The sequence below is a fragment of the Poecile atricapillus genome, chromosome 22 (assembly GCF_030490865.1).
Source record: "Poecile atricapillus isolate bPoeAtr1 chromosome 22, bPoeAtr1.hap1, whole genome shotgun sequence".
NCBI classification, from domain to species: Eukaryota; Metazoa; Chordata; class Aves; order Passeriformes; family Paridae; genus Poecile; species Poecile atricapillus.
In genome coordinates, this window is record NC_081270.1 from 4,806,890 (window position 1) to 4,826,465 (window position 19,576).

At 46.8% G+C, this 19,576-nt stretch overlaps 2 protein-coding genes across 2 annotated transcripts; one reads left to right on the forward strand and one right to left on the reverse strand.

Moving 5' to 3' along the window:
• Positions 1-2,974: 2,974 nt before the first annotated feature.
• SLC45A1 (solute carrier family 45 member 1) lies at positions 2,975-13,403 on the forward strand. Its single transcript, XM_058855046.1, has 8 exons — positions 2,975-3,391; positions 4,380-4,472; positions 4,920-5,144; positions 6,125-6,864; positions 8,054-8,207; positions 9,265-9,441; positions 10,123-10,328; positions 10,400-13,403. Exons 1-8 carry the CDS (start codon positions 2,992-2,994, stop codon positions 10,679-10,681), a joined length of 2,277 nt encoding a protein of 758 aa, XP_058711029.1. The 5' UTR covers positions 2,975-2,991; the 3' UTR covers positions 10,682-13,403.
• A 3,617-nt stretch (positions 13,404-17,020) lies between these two features.
• On the reverse strand, positions 17,021-17,858 carry MRPS16 (mitochondrial ribosomal protein S16). The gene is made up of 3 exons (XM_058855042.1): positions 17,708-17,858; positions 17,365-17,625; positions 17,021-17,287 (listed from the first exon to the last, which is right to left on the reverse strand). The coding sequence occupies exons 1-3, from the start codon at positions 17,841-17,843 to the stop codon at positions 17,154-17,156; spliced, it is 531 nt and encodes a 176-aa protein (XP_058711025.1). The 5' UTR covers positions 17,844-17,858; the 3' UTR covers positions 17,021-17,153.
• Between the last annotated feature and the right edge of the window lie 1,718 nt (positions 17,859-19,576).

The window sequence follows — 19,576 nt, forward strand, 5'->3', positions numbered from 1 at the left end:
GGAGCCTCCCGCGGCCGGCGGGGCGGGGGCAGAGCGGCCGGGAGCCTCCCGCGGCCGGCGGGGCGGGGGCAGAGCGGCCGGGAGCCTCCCGCGGCCGGCGGGGCGGGGCCGCTGGCGTCACGGCGCGGCGCAGTGCGGGCCGGGCCGGGCCGGGCCGGGCCGGGCAGGTGAGGCGGCGGGGCCGGGAGCGCGGGGGTCGCTGCGCGCTGGCGGCCGGGGCGGACGCGAGGCCCGGGCCCCTGAGGGGCCGTGAAGGGGCGGGAGAGCGGTGCCACCGGCGCGGCTCCTGCCCGGCCGGCACAAAGGATGGGCAGGCGGCGGCCGGGTCAGCACCAGGGTCAGGGCCTGCCTTCCCCCCGTAGGGATTTTGGAGCCCTCGGTACCCGACGCAGAAAAATTGGAAGCAGATTCTGCCAGAAAAGTAAAGACTTGTTTTCGACGTGGTGGTGCTCAGGAGGAGCGGTGAGGGCAGGTGACCCTGGCTGCCAAGCACATTGCCTGTGCACACACATTTGTGCGGATGGCAGCCGGCAGAGCCAGCATCGCCTTCCGGATTGTGATGTGCAGTTGGTATAACAGACATCGAGTGCCAAAAATCCCAAATAGCTATTGACACTGAGGGCTAGCAGCCACGCTGAGGGAGAGGTTTCCTGCCTTACCGCTGTTTTGATCACTACGTAGATTTACCCGAGGGCAGGTTTGAGATGTCTTCCTGTGAACAACCAGTAAGTTGAGGAAAATGCGGATTAAGGGTATAGGCTCAGTTCATAGTTTTACAGTGATTTTCTGCTGGACCAGTGGCATGCTGTCAATGATAGCCTTTCATTTCAAGTAATTGCAGGTCACCACGTGTATTTTTGAGTTATGCATAGGGGTTCTTTCCATATATCACTGAAACGTTGCCACTTATGATTTGGAATGCAATTGCTTTGCAATACACAATAAAGAGCAGGAAGAGAAATGAGGATCTAGAATGAAATTAATAGATGGAGATAAGGAGATAACATCATCTGTGCAAATGGCAAGGTATAATAGTAGTGAAGGGGGATGCTAGTTTCTCTTCATTGTCATGGCTTTGTGAAAGGGTTGTTAAAGGAACTGGCATGAATCTGATTGGGTTTTCATTATGTCTTCTTTCAGGTATCTCCTTATTTTTAATAAATTCTCATTGTGAGGAAATTACTTTGTCCTGGAGGCTGATAAAGGTACTCTGCAAAGTAAGTACTCTCCTTGTGAGATACATAGGTCATAAGAAGTTTTCAGTAATTTGCAGAAAAAATGTTAAGGGGAACACTGGTGCAGACATCTTCACAAAGGCTCTGTACTCTTCTCTTTCTTGCTGGTCCTTGTATGGGACTTTGTGGCTAATGAGCTTACCCAGCAAGATGCAGCTTGCTGTTGGTGCTGTGTGAGGTGAAGGTTGTCAAGATGTGCAGCTGAGATTATGAATTGCTTCTGTCTTGTGTGATATACACCTTGGTCTCAGGAGAAGCAGTTTTGAGGAAGCCCTTGATATAATGTTAGCAATATTTCAATAGATGTCTTCTCACTCTCATTCTTCCTTACCCTCCTTGGCCCTCAAATGCACTCAAAGTTACTCCAGCTGCAATCTTTGTGAGGTGTTTGGCAGTCAGTTTTGAATTGTGCAGTGTCTCTGGATCCCTGCACAGAACTGAGGATTGGTCTGTGTAGGCATCATCCACCATGCTTAACAATGCTTGGGTTAGCGTGATGGGATACATGGCCTTATGGAGTTCTGCTTTTGGTAGTGGTTGGGGATATGCAGCAAATTGTGGCTTTGTCTAGACTAAGGGCTACAGGAGGGAAGACCAGTGTATGGAATGCCTCAGACGAAGAAGCAGAAAACATGAGATTTAGGGGAGTGCTGTACAGCCAAAGAGTAGAAGAGCTGGGAGTTTTTTCCTCAGGGGAACTTTAATAAAAAAATTAAGAGACTTGTTGCACGAGTGTGCAGTTGTGAGGGTTTTCTGAAGAGGGATGGGGTGATGTGGAGCTGTTCTCGTATAGGAACAGCTTTGGTCTGTGGGCAAGGAGGCATAAAGAAAAAGTCAGACTTCACTCATGAGCTGTTTCCATTTCTGGCAAAAAGAATCACGAAATCACATGTGGTTCGTTTATGCAGCAGATCTGTTGGCATCTATCTGATGTGCTATTTTGGAAACCATTTGGCTGTTTTACCCACCACACTGTGAACGCTTTGGCTACAGGAGTGATTCTGATGAGATCCAAGGAGCCTATTCAGCACTTGGGTACCATTAAGCACTGAAAGAAGAGTAGCAGTTCTGAGGGTGGCTTGTGAGGTATGTATCTTCTTCTCATGATTCAGTCCCTAAGGATCAGACCCTGTCCTTGCAGTGGGGATATCGCTGCTGAATTCAGGAATGGCAATAGGAATAAAACCAAACATGGTTATTGAGAAAAAGGTGTTGCATTAAGTCTTGGCCTCAGCACAGCAGCAGTAGTGGTAGGATCAGTACCAAAAGGATTTTTTGCCAAAGTGATTTCATGTTGCAGCAGGGGTCCGGAATCTGCTGCCAGTGCACAGCTTTGCATTATTGTAAACATAGACTGAGATTGTGAGTTATTTTTTTTAGCTCGAGTGAGTTTAACTCAAGTGAATTCTACATAAATATAAACCCTTTGCTGACCCATTGGGAACTTCTGGGAAGTGTGACATCTGTGACTGTTAATTGTTTTAAATATTTCAATCTCAATCCCCTCTGATGGCAGGCAAATACTTAGGTAACCTAGACAGTATCTCTGGTGTCTCATTTGTGCAAAGGTGCAGGTGTGCCTGTAAAACACAAATGCCTTCCATCAAGAGATGGAAAGAAGGCGTTGTAACAAACACAAAGGCCACACTTCATATGTGAAATGTTGAGAAATGACTTGAACTTCAGTAAAAACAATTAAACAAAATTTTTCTTACCTCAACCATTTTGTTCTGAGCTATTTGTCTTCTAGACCACGATGATTCCACCATCTGCACCAAGCCCTGTGAGCGATGCTGCACTCTTGTCAGGTGTGGCTTCTCAGGAGGTGTGGAGGTCACCAGTTCCAGGCTATTCTGGGCTGCCCACACGGCACATAAGTCACCGGGCCAACAACTTCAAGAGACACCCAAAAAGGAGAAAACACATCCGGCCCTCGCCGCCACCACCGCCAAATACTCCATGTCCTATTGATCTGGTTGACTTTGGGGATCTCCAGCCTCAGAGGTCTTTTTTGGAACTACTTTTCAATGGGTGCATTCTCTTTGGGCTTGAATTCAGCTATGCCATGGAAACAGCCTATGTCACGCCTGTGCTGCTCCAGATGGGGCTTCCAGACCAGCTGTATGGAATGGTGTGGTTCATCAGCCCTATATTAGGTAATTTTTCCTGATGCTATTTCTTCCCTCTTATTTTTTCTCTTATGGGTTTTTTTTTTTTGTTTGCAGTACCTCAGCTGTTCATGAGTATATTCTCTCAAGGTCAAGACGTACTAACCATAATTTTAGACAAACAAATAGGAGGATAAATCTTTATGTGCCCTGCCTTGAAATAAGACCAATGTGCTCAAAAGATCTGTTCTTTTAATAGCTTCTCTTAAAACTTTTGTGGGGGTAAGCTTTGGTTGCGCTGTTCCTGTATTTCAAAACAAGAATAAGAAGATTGGTGTATCCATTTATGTCCCCATGAAAAAAAGCATACAGATACAGTTTTCAAGGGTGTGTGAAAAAAGAAGAGTGGGATTGCCTTCTCCTGTTTAACTTTCTGAAACAAATGAGGTGATCCTGTGATCAACCACTGGTGATACAGGCATTGAATTACTTGCCTTAGCACAGAGGCAGGGCTGGGAGTGTATCCATTGCTATGGATACCACTTGGAAAATTTTGTTCTGCCTGTTCTTGTACTCACAACATGTGCTTCAGAAGAAGAGATAGGCCCCTCCTAATGGGCTGGCACAAATTAATTACAGGCACTTTTCCTACTTGTTTATTTGCTTCCTGCTGTTTTCCAAGCTAATCCTGCAGGGGATCTCACATCTTATATGGGATAAATGAAATAGCTTGTAAGGAACAGAGTGCTTAAGAATGTGTAACTTGTACTCTGACTCTTCACCTGGTGTCAAACTGTTCAAGATGCAGAGTGAAGTGCCCAGCAGTGAGCAGCAGCACATTGTGTTACTCAGTCCCTGTCCTGGGCAGTGCCAGGCAGTGTGCAGTGTGTGCTCCTGGGTGACCAGTGCTGACTGGGGGTGTCACTGCACTGTGGTGTCCTGCCTTAACTGCCTTTTATGGCATACCTGTTTTAACTCCTCAGTGAGACAGACTTGTAAAAAAATCCTCTTCATTGGTGATTCTTTTTTTTTCTAGGGTTTTTGCTACAGCCTTTGCTGGGAGCCTGGAGTGACAGATGCACATCAAGATTTGGGAGGAGAAGACCTTTCATTCTGGTTTTAGCAGTAGGTGTGTCTTTTAGAAATGATGGGCATAACACTTAAAAATGTTGTGCATCTCTCTTCTGTGACATCCCTTGTGGCACTAAGCTGAACAAAGTGCTCCTGAGGTGTTGGGTTTTGTGGCTCTGAAGAAGATGGTGAGTGACACTGAATTGATGCTTTTGCAGCTGGAGATCCACACACAGAAGCTTCTCAGAGTCTGAAAGGATGTTTTGAGGGTCAGGAATGTGGATGGTTTTGGCCAAAGTTAACTCTACACATTTATTAAGCTCGAATAGCGGAAAAGGATTATGTGTATCCTATAAGCCACACTAATTTCCCAGGCTGCATTGGTATGAACAAGAGCAGTAGTTCTTGTTGCAAGGTTGTGCAGGTAAAATAATGCTTCTGGAGTCTGGAGCTCTGCAGGCTTGCTTACAAATAGTGACTGATTTTGTTTTGGTTTTGTTCCTAGGAGCATTGCTTGGGCTCTCACTTATGCTGAATGGCAAAGATATAGGGAGTGCCTTGTCTGACACTGAGAATAACCACAAATGGGGTATCATCCTTACGGTCTGTGGTGTTGTCCTCATGGACTTCAGTGCAGATTCAGCAGACAATCCCAGTCATGCCTACATGATGGATGTGTGCAGCCCAGTGGATCAAGACAGGGGCCTCAACATCCATGCTTTGTTAGCAGGTATGTCTTCTTGGTGCTTCCTGGGAGAAGTGAACCCTGAGTAAACAAGCCCTGCTGTGAGAAAGCAGAGTGTAAATGCTGGTCTTTTCCTGAATATAATGTATATATCCTGAATATAAAGTATAATGACCAAATACTGAGGCAGACTACCTCAACTCAAACAAGATACAGTCTTGGGCTGTTCATCTGAAGGTCCCTCACATATTTTGAAAGACTTATGGAAATGAAATTATCCCTTGAGGGAGGAGGTTTAGCTTCCTGCAGGTGTGGAATATGTATCTTGTAGTTGCTCTGTTGGAGGTGAAAGTGCATACTGGGTGCTCTTGATCCCTCACTGCTGTCATCTTCAACTGCTGTGCTGCCCTGTTGTAGGAGACTATTCCACACTCTTGAATGTGTTTGTGAGTAAGAAAGGAGATGTTGTAAGACTTTCACCATGTGAATGGCGAGAGAGAGAGGTGCTCTCAAAACTTCCCTGTTCATCGGTAGTAACACAGCGGCAGTTTTGTGCACTGTCAACACAATGCTGAGTAATGAGCTTGCTACGCTTCTGAAGTGATTGGATCTGTCTTAGTTAGATCTGCATTCCTCATATGAGGAAAATGGATTTTCACTTTCAGGAAAACAGTCTTAGCTGAATGATTGCAGAGCCTTGTCACAAGGCTGGTGGACACTTCTGTTTACGGACTGAAATAGCTAAAGGTAAGGTGTTTTGTTCTTGGCAAAGAAAAAATAAAATTTTTAATTATTTGTATCATCACTTTCACAGCACTTTCTCCCTCTTTCTGTACTGTGTTGGTACAGCCAGACTGTCCTTGTGGAACAGCTGTGTTAATTAGTGCATTTGAAGTGAAAAGGGATCAAATGGTAAAACAGAAATGTCAGATTTTTTTCATGATTCATTAGACAAGTGATGCTGTGCTGCTACTGACTTGTGGGACTGCATAGGGAAGATAATCTTAGCTCTGTTTTTCCACCAGGTCTTGGAGGTGGCTTTGGTTATGTTGTTGGAGGAATACACTGGGATAAAACCAGTTTTGGAAAAGCTGTAGGAGGGCAACTTCGTGTCATCTATGTCTTCACCTCAGTTGTACTGACTATTGCTACTGTGCTGACTCTAGTTAGCATTCCAGAGAGACCATTAAAGTCCTCTAACAGGAAGAAAAAGGTGATGAAAAGTCCAAGTCTTCCTCTCCCTCCTTCTCCACCTTTCTTCTTTGAGGACAGTGTAAATGAAAACTCTGCTTCTCATAACTCAGCTCACTTACACGCAAGTTTTACGAGTCCTGTTTCCCCCATGAGCCCACTCACGCCAAAATATGGGAGTTTTATCAGCAGAGACAATTCTTTGACGGGAATTAATGAGTTTGCATCATCCTTTGGGACTTCCAATATTGACAGTGTGCTTATAGACTGTTTTACAGGCGGGCATAATAGTTACATGACACTTCCAGCTAGTTTGTCCAGGCAGCCTGTCAGTGTCAGCTTTCCTCGGGTGCCTGATGGCTGTTACCATGGATCAAATGGAATTCTGGAGCAAGGGGAGAGCAGCTTAACATCAGGGCCTGATAGTGATGTGCTGAGAGTGGGATCACTGGATGCAATAAAGCCACGGTCATCGGGGATCTTGAAAAGACCTCAGACCTTGGCCATTCCAGATGCTGTAACAGGACACTGCCCAGAGAATAACAGAAGAAGAAATGTAACCTTCAGCCAACAGGTAAGAGCAGGAAATCAATGAGAAGACCATGTAAACATGACTGTTATTAATCTCTTCACAGAGTTTAAATGTGTGGTGCACAAATAATTCATTAAAGACTCTTGTGACAGCTTCCTCATAAAAGTCATTATAGGAACAGCACACCTGCTATGACTCTACCAGTAAAGTAGTGGGTAGAGTGTGAATTATGGCTGACAGTCTGTCAGCTGCCTTTGTTAAGATGGTAGAAATGGGAATGTCCCACTCTTAACTGGGCCATTTGTGAGGGTTAGGTCAGTATTTTTAGTCCTGCTTCACTACCAAGGGAGCTACCACATGAGAGAAAAGGTCATATTTTTATTGAGCCTGTATCTTCCCTTTCCACAGAAAGACCTGCAAAATAGGGCCAGGGATAGGATTCTCCCATGAGCTTCTCCTTATGGCAGTCATTACATCTGGCTCCATCAGGGAGGTGAGCTTTCCCTTACTGAGGGATAAGACTCTGACCTCACCTCCCACTGTTGGTGATAACTTGGAATGTCTGAGACCTCTGCATGCTGGCCCATTTTTTTATGATCTGGGATGAGGTAAACGGTCCTCTGTTATTTTTTTGGTTTGGTTTGATTTGGTTTGGTTTGGTTTGGTTTGGTTTGGTTTGGTTTGGGGATTTTTTATTTTATTTTAATTATTTGGGGGCAGTGTTTTTTTGTTTGTTTTGTTTGTTGTTGCTGTACTTTGACCCTGTTTGTGAGAGCAGACTTTGTTAGGGCCAGGATTTTACAGACTGAGCACACTGAGGTTGAGGGTTGAGGTTAGCAAGCAATGATAATGTGTTTCAATTCAACTCATCCTCTTCTTCCTCAGTGTCTCTAAAACTTCAGGATCCACATTCACCCGAAAGTGGGTACAGCTCCTATAAATGTAATGGAATTTATGCATTCCCATTGTGTCTGTGCATCTGAATGTGGTTACCAAGTACCCTAGAAAAGGGAAGAGAACTGGTTCAAGCATACTGAAAGCTACAGTGCCTTGCTGCCATTTCTCACTTGTTCCAGTCTAATACACTTCTTAATCTCCCAGTCAACAAACTCCAGCAGCAAAGTTTAACTTTCAGATGATCAGATAGGTGTGCAATATTGCATACATCTGCTTAAAAGATGTTTGTGCTTCCCTTACTGTGCCTGTTGACCTGGCAGTTCTTATGGTGCAGGTTGCTAATATCCTGCTGAATGGTGTGAAGTATGAGAGCGAGCTGAACGAATCGAGCGAGACCTCGGAGCAGCCCCTGTCTGTGAAGCTGCTTTGCTCTACCATCTGCCACATGCCCAAGGCTCTCCGGAACCTCTGCATCAACCACTTCCTAGGTACTCCCAAAGCACCCTCTGGCCTTCACCAGGAAGGACTCTACCTCGGGTGAACCTTTCTCAGTATTTTATCTATTGCTGCAATGGCTGCTAACTAGAGACAACTTGATTTCTTCCATATAGATACCAATGAGGTACCTTCTTAGAACACTAAGAAAGGAAAAAAAAACCCAAAACACTCCAGCAAGGCAGTAAAGCCTGTGTTCCTAGAAAGGGAACAACAACAGCCTAAATCAGCATGTCTTAAGGGGAATGTTCACACCAAACGGAAAGATGAGATTAGTTGGATTTCCATGCTTACACCCTGAGACAGGCATTTACTTTCCTCCCTGTGACTGCTCATGTACAGGGGTCCCAGAACAGGCCAAGAGGAGGTGTGGAACGAGGCATTGCAGGAGTGCCTGTAACCAGTACAGTGTTACCTTTACTCTTAACCAGTGTGTGACTGGTGTTTCGGAAGCGCTTGCAGTCGTTCCAGTTTACACAAAGTTGGACAGAAGGGACCAGGTAATTAATACTCATTGGCTGTGAAAGGAATTAAGGGATTGCCTGCATCAATGGCCTTGGTGCCAATTTGTGAGCAGAGTTTTTAACTGTGTCAGAGGCACTCTGGAGGCTGCAACCATGACATAAGAAGCACTCTTTCCAGTCCTATGTGGGAGGATAACAGCAACCTGAAATTACTATGGGATGAGCCACTCTGTTAAACTGAGCACTGTGTCCTGTCAGAACCTGAAGACAGCTCAGACTGCTGTCATCTATTTTTCACTCTTGCTAAACCAGTATTTTGTGGCCTTTAGTCAGCCTAGAGGTTTCCACTTAGGAATTCAAATGGTAAATCTTGGTCTTTAAGAACCTGAATGTCTTTAACAAACATTGCAGCATTATGCACAGGGAGCAGCGGTCTCAGATAAATGTGGCTGGATATTATGTAACACTCAGGTTGCACAACCTGTCCTAGGGTGTGATTTGTAATATAGCTGATAACATCTGTGTAAGCTTACAAGGGGAAACAGATATTCTGAAATCCTAATAGGTTACTTCTTGCTTCTTTCAGGTTGGCTTTCATTTGAGGGGATGTTGCTCTTCTATACTGACTTCATGGGAGAAGTAGTGTTCCAAGGGAACCCAAAAGCACCTCACAACTCAGATGAATATCAGAAGTACAACACTGGGGTCACCATGGGCTGCTGGGGAATGTGCATCTATGCATTCAGTGCTGCTTTCTATTCAGGTACTTGGTACAGCCTTCTTAACTACTGCTTTGGGAAAAGATACATTTCTTAGAAGTGGTGTTTCTGCAACAAGTAGGCCGGTGTTTATGGTGCACGCAGCCTACCACATGGCATAAGTGCTGTAGCAGAGTGTTCTTTTTCACCCTGTTACCTCTGCTACTTAGCTTGGCCTGCACTGACAGCAGGTCAGGTCAGCAATCCAGTGAGAACACATCTCCCTTAGGATATGGTTCCTTTCACAGGTGGCATTTTCAGTGTACATTGAATGCAGAGATACGTGCAGTCACCATAGGCTGCACAATTGTGGTGTAGCACCACCCAGTGCCTGTGTGTCCCAGGCAGAGCACTCAGGTGTCAGGTGCCACCCCAGCACTTTGTCATGTGTGTCATGCCTCTGCTTTCCCACCCCCACCAGTTCCCATTTACCCTTCTGGGACAGGGGCACTGCCAGGCTCCAGCTCTGCCATGTCCTCTGTGCAGATAGGGCAGCAATGCTGCATCATGGCAGCCAGATTTGGAAGGGGTCCTTGGCACTCAGGTGCAAGCCACCAATTCCTTAGAGGTCTAGTGGCTGCCACTGCGATGTGGCTGCCTAACCACAGGTGGCCCCTCAGCTGCATTGAGGGGTGGCAGTGGGGAGGGCTGCAGTTCACCCCGAAAGCTGTACCATTTTCTTGCAGCCGTGCTGGAGAAGCTGGAGGAGCGCTTTAGCACACGGACACTGTACTTTGTGGCATATTTGGCCTTTGGGCTCGGCACGGGCCTGGCCACGCTCTCCAGGAACGTCTACGTGCTGCTGTCCCTGTGCGCTACCTACGGCATTCTGTTCGCCACGCTCTGCACGCTGCCCTACTCCCTGCTCTGCGACTACTACCAGAGCCGAGAGGTGAGCCCCGGGCTGGGGAGGGGACAGGAGCCCCCGGGACACCCCCTTACTCTGTGGCTGTGTCCCCGCAGTTCGTAGGCTCGCAGGCGGAGGGCACGCGGCGTGGGATGGGCGTTGACATCTCCCTGCTGAGCTGCCAGTACTTCCTGGCGCAGATCCTCGTGGCCTTGGCCATGGGGCCGCTGACAGCGGCCGTGGGCAGCGCCAGCAGTGCCATGTACTTCTCCAGCCTGATGTCCTTCCTGGGCTGCCTCTTCTCCTCCCTCTGTGTCACCTACGAGCTGCTGCCCCCCGAGGAGCTGCCACCCGCCGAGGAGCAGCGTCCGCTCCTGCCCCGTGCGCGGAACGAATAAACGGGAGAAGCTGCCACAGCCTCTGCTGCCTCATTGCGTCACCCTTGGCCTCCCTGCCGAGACAGGACGGGCTGTGCACCCCTGGGACGGCAGCAGTGGGCTTGGCAAACAGAAAGAAAGGTCTGTGCTGGCTTTGCTGAGCTTTCCCCTGCCTGCGGGAAGGTGAGGGGTGAGTCAGTGGCGCCTGGCACTGCTCGTCCTTCCCCTGAGGTGGCAGAGGCCTGTCTGTGCCCCTGGGGCCACAGCAGCAGGAAGTGGTGGGGCCGTTCCCTCCAGCTGCCTCGTGGTGCTGTCATCCCGGGGGATGACTGCCATTGTCCAGCATGAGGCAGGAGACCTGAAAGTCTGGTGCCTGGGCAGGACAACCTCACTCTCTCGAGTGGCAGTGAGCCGCTGGGCTGCACGCACTGCTGCAGAGACTGCCACCGTGGGAGTGGTGACGGGCCAGTTCGGGGGCAGAAGGTGCCACCTCCTGGCCAGGCAGAGCAGCCTTGGTTGCCAAGGGCAGTGGTGATTCCTGTGAGGCCTTTGGGAGCGGCAGGTCCAACCCACAGTCTCTGCCCACGGAAGGCCTGGCTCTGGAGGGTGCATTTCAAAACTCTGGGTAGGCTGAGAGCAGCTGGTCTTGCTTGGGTGGTGTAAATCCTCTGGTAAGTGCCATGGGCTTCTGGGTGCACAGAGCTCCCACCAGCAGAGCTGCTACAAGACACCACTGTGGGCTGAAAGCTCTGTGGCCTGGCTCCCACACCCCACTCTGGAGGTCCTGGCTGTGGTCCTTGGTGATGTTTGCCAATATGTGCGTATTTCTTTCCTCATTAGAGTTTAATTAAGACTACAGTTTGTGATGACTTAGCAGGAGGATTTGTCCATAATCCAATTCAGGAGTTGTCCATAACCCAGTTTTGGGGAGAAAGGTCTTTTCCCATCATCCTCCCTTGGGCAGAAGGTTACTCTGAAGAACTTTATTTGTAAGAAAAATAACTTGTATGTAAGCCTGCATCACATCATTCTTGTTTATACAATTTTACCATGGGACATTCTGAAGTCTGGGGATCAGTGACTAAGTGCTTGTCAATTAGAGCTGCATCTTCCACATCTCAGTGAAACCAGTGAAAGGGCATTGGGTTTCATTATCTGAGAGATTTCTTAATTATTCTGATTTTAGAAGGTGGTGTGTGAGAATTTTTACAAGTTCTAGTTAAGGTTAGGAGTTAATTTTAAATAATTAATAAAACTCTTTCTAAAGCCCCTGTCATCCTGCCTCTGTATTTGGGTAGGCAGCCAAATTTTACCAAGACTGGTGGGCATTTTGGTGTTCACTTGTGCTGTGCATGGCATCCCTGTAGAGATTATATTTGGTCCCTAGATCCAGAAGAATGGTTTTCTCTGGAGAGTCACTCCTTTTAAATGGGTTGCACTTCACTGTTCACCTAAGTTTATTCTGATCTATGATGCCAAGGTGAAATAATACCTATAATCTTTAGTTGTTGTGGCTTGCTGTAATCCAGTGCTGAAAACATAATACATAACTTGTAAGAACCCCTCATTTTTATCGTCTGCTCCCAATTATTATATTTTAGAAGCAAGTTTCATACTACTCAGTACTGACTTAAACAAAGGAATACTGCTGAAATAATGAAGTCAAGCACTGAGAGATAAAGGACTGTCAGCTGTCAGACTGATGAGTACATTCATCTTTCATTTCTTTCTTTGGGCTTACATGGTGTCATATGTGCAGGAATGTCTGTGCCATTTCCTTGATTATGGGACAGCTGTCTCCAAGAATGTTCAGGATAAAGCTGGGACAAAATACCATGAGAAACTACATTTGGCACTTCTAATTTCTGACAATCTAGACTTGACTTTGGAGAATTATTCTTTTTTTTGTTAGTCTTCTTTGTTATCTTAATTTCTCTTCCGTATCTTCTCAAACTTTTAAACTCAAAACTTATTTTTTGTTTGGTTCCACTAGCTAATGTGGTATTAGTTCTTAACTGTTTTTTTCTCCTCTTTAAGTTTTGTAGCCAGCATTATTGCACTAAATGGATTGTGAGCACTTTACTTTTCCAGGTAGCTGGAGTTGCAGATAATTTTGTTCCAAGTGAAAATCTTCAAAAAAATCATAAAATCAATGTATTTGATGATAATGTTTGTCTCCATTTCCATCTGTAAATAATATCAACTACATTTATGTAGTTATAAAACTGTATGCCTGTATGCCTTGCCCAACAGACTCTATATTACATTTTTCTATTTTATGGGATATGGACTTTATTTTGCATATGTATTTATGTAGTGGTACATACACAGTATTTTTAAGTCAACATCAGTGTGTGTTAATTTGGGGCTTTGAGCAATACTAATGGTTTCTGCAAAAAAAAAACCCCAGAGCCTGTCACCATCATGCAGAGTTGGAAACTGCACCAAATCCTTAGAAATATCTTTAAAAAGAGGCATTGCTTACTTGCTTATTCTCTTCCTTTGTCAGACATTTTGTATTTTACAGAAACTACTGTATATGGTCACTGGTGGACTGTGAACTGCAATGTGATGTTTCCCTTCTGGAATCCAAAGGCTTCAAATATTCTGTCTAAATTTGCAAGTTACTGATTAAAAAAAAAGATGCATGAGTTTAGGCAGGAAAATGATTTTATGCTGTGCTGTTTTTCAGTGATGCCTAAAGGTTAATTTTGATTAAGTCCATATCATTAAAGGTTACTTCATGGCAATTATTTGTGGATGTTTGTAAATGTATTTATTACACGTGTACAGAAGCAGGGAAAATGGGGAGAGAGATGGAGAAAAGACCTAACTGGTTTTCACATGTTTGCAATTAAGCAACCTGTAACCATTTCAGCATGTCTGCAGCTCACTCAGTCTCTGCTGTGTCACTCAGAAAGACAATCTCATGATTTCAGAACTGCTGTTCTTTGGTTGGAAAAATAAGTCTTTTCATGAATCAAAGAGAATAAAATTTATATTAAAAAAATACAATATGTATCTATGTATATATAAACCATATTGGGAAGTATTTGAAAGAGTTCTCTGGTCAATTTGTTTTCTACAAATGAGTAATTAAGCATCTTGCACTCTATAGGAGATACACTTCATTAAAAAAATTTGTGTAAAAGGTAGCTTTTTTAATGTGTTCTCCCTCAGACTGGAAGACAGCCTCAGGAGAGAGGAGAAACTTTTAGATGCCATTATCATAACAACACCCAATGGACTGCCTAAGTCCAATACACATCTTGAAAATTCTTTGAGTACCAAGGGCTGAAATGCCAAAGCAAATCTCTAGCATCTGTTTCCAAACCTGTGGCTGTTATTTCATAATTCTTCATTTAACCCAGCTTTTCTGCAGGGAAGTTTTTTGTGGATATTCACTGGAAAAATGGCTGCAGCAACTTTCCATCGCTGTTCCTGTGCCCCAGGCTGCTGCTCCTGTAGCAGGGTCAGTTGACAAATTTCAAGCTTCAAGACAGCAGCAAAACCTGCAGGGCAGCAGCACTGGGACAAGCTGGAGGTGTTTTACCAGAACCCTTAATTGGAATTGCAGTCCTTGCTGTATTTGAAGGTTCTGGGGAGACAATGTCCTATGCTGTACAAGAAGTTTTTATGTTAAAAGCTTTGTCAGTACTCTCTCTCATATATCCTGTGCAGAAATGGTAAATGCATAGAATAATGAGAATTTTGGGTGATGGCAGCTTGCTGCCTAATGCCCCCAGCCACAGTGGTGGCCAGGTTCTTTTTAGATCTGTAAGGCAACAGCACAGTCCAAGCCCCAAAGAGGGTTAACAGTAAACAAAGGAGAGGTTGCTTCATCCTGTGTGGAACATCGAAGTCCAGGGAGCAGGAAGAAAGTAGGCAATGAGGAACATTAATGAGATGAATTCAGATGCAAGATACGCCCAGAGTAGCAGTCTGCAGGCTGGGGAGAGTCTGCAGTGGGGGTGATGCATTATCAGCCATGTACATAAGCTTGTTTGTTTGTTTTGTTCTTGCTTCTAGGATCCAGGGATAGCTTTCTCTCAAAAAAGGATAACAAATCTTGTTGCAATAGCCAATGGAACAGCCAGCAGAGGAAATCACAGCATCAGAGCAGAAATGAAGATTTTGGGTTGTGTGAGTACAGTGCTAACCAAGCTTAAACTACTTAGAGCTACTTAAACGTGAGGAATGTAACAGTATTCTTGTCAGTGCTGTAAAGAGTTACTGTGCTGGAGGTTTGAGCTTCACCCATAGCTTTCTTCAAGCCTGGCTTTTGCTGTGTGCCAGCCTGATGATCCCCTACTCTGCTTCTGCTTTATGCCTATTCCTTTCCAGTTATTTTTGATTTACTACAGTTATGTTTTTTCAGCCCACACAACTCTTTGGGGAATAGGGGATGGAATACAGCTGACTTGGAACAATGCTTCTTCCTGCCAAGAAAGGAAAATGTTTGCTCCTTTTCCCAAGCTCTTGCTGTGAAATATTCAGTGAAGTGTTTACAGCAACACACCCCCAAACCTCCATCCCTATACACTCCATTATTACCCACAGCCCCCTTAAACAACAGGGGCTCTTCACGGCTCCAGAGAAAAGTATCAGATGATCTTCTGAAAGGCAGGTTCAGTCCAAAGTGTAAATGGCATTCAGTGCTCACAAGTACCTACAATTCTTTTTCTCTACCAAATTCCAGGAGGCCTCAGACACTCTTTTTCCCAGCCCTGCACCTCTCACTGTTCCCAAGGTACTAGAAATGTTCAGTGTACTTTGTTCTCAGCCTTCATCTGCTGTCAGCATCACAGCAGCTGAAAATTATACTTTATATGCCAGCATGCCTATTTTTATTCTTTTTTAGAGCTTGAGCTTTCCTGTCCTGGTACACAGTACTGTGTATCTGTGCACAGAGCCCCACTGCTTCCACAGCAGGCTGGGGTTGGTGGCCCAGAGGCTCTGCATTGCTGCACAAACTTCTTCTGACCTACATGGAAGAGTTTATACATCTAGAAAAAGTTATTAATTTGGTCAATAAGAAGAAATAGGCTTCCATGGACAATGAAGAGGGAGTTAGCTGAGGCACTTCCAGACTCTGCTCTTAGAACTTCTTTCATTTACCTCCTGTTCCCACTGTTCTATGCAAAATTAGTGTGTGATACCAATAGTCCCTCGCCCTCCTGCACTGCAGGCAGCCCCAGAGCTCTTACAATGGGAAAGGGCATGAAAACAATTCTTTTATTGCCTTGTGGATAACCGTGGGATGCTTTATTTAATAACAAAGTAAGGCTGGGGTGTTATGTGGGGTTTGTTTTGGTTTTGTTTGTTTGCATTTTTTAAATTGGGCTAAAAGCCAGGGCTCCACAGAAGTGTCATAAAAGAAACATTACAGACAGACCTTGTGTTCAAAGGAGAAAGCTCCAGAAAGGAAAAGCTGTGTGGTACCTTTGGATTATGGTAAGAAAAACACTGCTGATGCAAACCTTCCCCTTGGAGCAAGGAAAGGAGATCTAGAGGGGAATTTCCTGGAAGCCAGTGCACCAGAGTGCACTTACCATTTTATAGAAAATGTGATGCTGAACATACCAAATGCTTAGAAGGGAGGTGGAATAGAAAAGCAACACAACTTTTCATAGCCTCAGTCACTTCCAAGAACAGCTGTTTATTCACCTAATCTTTCACCCATGAGCAGAAATAAAACCACTCATTCTCAGTATTGTGAGAGCAAGCCAGGCCCTTTTCTTAAACTATTTTGTCAACTCATCCTCTGCTGGGCTGGTTACACTACCAGCTTTATAGAGATGCAACACTGGAAACTTGTCTTTCCCTGGTATTTGTAGAATCATCTAAGAGTTGCAGCAAAGAGCTTAGGGTGCATCTGAAGTAGGAGAGAGACTTTGATGGGTTTCTTGTCTCTTGGAACAGGGTCAAATATGTGATTAAATAATAGAACTTGTAGCTCACTTCCCCAGCCCCTTTTTACATGAGTCTGAAATATTTCTCTTTTGCTTTTAAATGAACAAATAGGCCCAGAATCTCTGTGAAGAAAGTGAACAGAAAACCATCTGCACTTCCATTGGCATTTGTCTGTGCCAGGCCTCCCCTGAACCTCTGGACCGCTCTGTTACAGTAAATGCCAGCCAGGAGTCAAAACACTTGACAAGGGGAGCAGGCCAAGGGCAGCTGGCAGAGGAAAAGCCACTGCTGCAGGCAGAGCCCCTGGAGCCTGTGGCATGCCTAGGGAGCGCTGGACATTCCTCTGGAACGGTCCTGCACTGCACTACAGCACCAAAACCTCTTTCATCCACTAAATTTGGCAACAGTGAACTTTGATTGAAAAGACTCTGGAGAAAGCAGCAGATGGACGGTGTAGAGGTAACATTTTAATGGGGTCAGATGCACTGACAGGGCAGGAGGAGTCCGCGGGCCGGTGCGATCCCGGTGCGATCCCGGTGCAGTCCCAGAGCAGTCCCGGCCGCCCGAGACCCTCCCGGTGTCAGGGCGCGGTGCCGGGCTCGGCCGAGCCGTCCGCAGGGGCAGCCTCGGGCTGCTGCTCGCGCTGTCGTCGCCGGCGCAGCCTCTCGGCGCCGGTCACCGTCATGGGGTGGAGCGGCAGGAACCCCGCCAGCCCTGCCCGGTGAGACGCGGTGAGAGCGGGAGCGAACCGGGCCCCCCCGTTCCCCGTCCCCGTGCCCGCCCTGGCTTACCCAGGAGCTTCTCGGCGGGCCGGGACAGCTGCGCGCCGCAGCCCAGCCAGTACCGCAGCCGCTCCAGGTTGAGCCCCGCCACCTTCTCGCCGTGCGCGTTGGGCAGCGGGTCAAGGCAGCCGAGCTGCTCCAGGTATTTCCCGTCGCGGGCGCGCCGGCTGTTGGCCGCCACGATGCGGAAGAACGGCCGGTTGGTGCAGCCCCCGAGCGCGAAGCGGATGACGACGTGGCCGCCGCGGTAGCCCCTCAGGAGGCGGCTCCCTGCGGAGAAAGCGCGGGGTGGTCACGGCCCAGCCGAGCCGAGCCGGGCCAGGCCGGGCCGCTCCGAGCCCGCCGCACTCACCGAGCTGCACCATGGCGGCGGCACTGCCCGCGCGCGGCGCACAGAGATGACGTAATGGACAGGAAGTGCATAGCGGGGCCGCGCGCTGGCTGCCGGGAGTTTGAGTCTGCGGGGTTCGTGACGTCATTCGGGGCATCCCAATGTCGCCGGGGAGCGATGGGTGCGGGGGCGCGGGCGGTCAGCTCCCAAAAAGGGAGGTTACAGCCACAAAGTGTCTGAGAATCCACAGGGAGGGTGTGCGTGTGTGCCAAATACTGAAACTGCAGAGTTCTTCATTTTTATATATATTGACAATGGTAATTTATATAAAAATTGACTTTAAAATAACCCCCCGTATCTGTTATAGCAAATACAGGACTTTAGAATATAAGAAATCCCGAATATAGAATTTTAGGGCTTTCGAATGCAAATATAAGTTGAATGTGGCTTGAAGATGTCAGAAGAGGTGCCGTACACGAGGAAGCAGAGATCTCTCCGCGTCCGGCTGTTTCTGTCTCTGGAACGAGCCCGAAGGCGGAGATTTGGGGATTTTGAGTCGCTGCCGCCGCCTGCTGAGCGGCGCGGGGAGTGCAGGGCCTGCCGGACAAACTGCGCATGCGCAATGCTTCCCGCAGCTGGCTGCGCTCACCTGCCGGCGGAGAGCACGCATGCGCGCTGAGCTCAGTGAATGACGTCACCTGCCGGCGGAGAGCACGCATGCGCGCTGAGCTCAGTGAATGACGTCACCTGCCGGCTGAGAGCACGCATGCGCACTGAGCTCAGTGGATTGCGTCACCTGCCGGCGGAGAGCACGCATGCGCGCTGAGCTCAGTGAATGACGTCACCTGCCGGCTGAGAGCACGCATGCGCACTGAGCTCAGTGGATGGCGTCACCTGCCGGCGGAGAGCACGCATGCGCATTGAGCTCAGTGACTCGCTAATGGCACCTGGTGGTCAAAGGCGGTTCTACAGCTGGGAAACGGGCGTGGGGTTGGGGATTGGGGTTTGGGGTTGAGGTTTGGGGTTTGGGGATCGGGGTTTGGGGATCGGGGTTTAGGGATCGGGGTTTAGGGATTGGGGATTGGGGTTTGGGGGGTTGAGGTTTGGGGTTTGGGGATTGGGGTTTGAGATTTGGGGATTGGGGTTTGGGGATTAGGGTTTGGGGGTTTGGGGGTTGAGGTTTGGGGGTTGGGGTTTGGGGTTTGAGTTTTGGGGTTTGGGGTTCAGGTGTGGGGTAGGGAAAAAGGGAGGGCTTTTGGGTTAGGATTAGGGTTTAGGGTTAAGGGTTAGTTTAAGGTTAGGGTTTGGGGATTTTAGTTGGGGATTATGTTTATTGTTTATTGGAAGCGCTGGGGTGATGGGCAGGGTCACCCCTTAATTCACACGGCCCTGAGTACAGGTGAATACAGGCATATTTTATTTTATTTTATTTTATTTTATTTTATTTTATTTTATTTTATTTTATTTTATTTTATTTTATTTTATTTTATTTCCAAGATATTGAATACAAATACATATTCATAATCCAGTTACCACCCACTCTCCACTTCCTATGCTAATTAGGAAAAAAGCAATTAATCATGCGTAGTTTGTCCTTCAAAATGGGTTGGTGGTCTTTTTATGAGTAGGGGTCATGGGAGGGAGGAAGGGGTATGGCTCTTCCTCATTCTGACCTTTCTACCTTTTCAATCCAAAGTGACAAATGAACCCCTGGCCATGTTCCTAATTTCATGTTTCCAGTTGGTTTCTGGTTTGCAATTGTCTTATGTTCTTGAAGTTCCTTACAAGATTCTACATTTCTCATTACAAGCCCAGCTGAACAAATATAAGGTTGAAAAACAATTAGTTATTGGCTAATGATTAGCTCCTAATTCTAGTAGTGCCTCATTA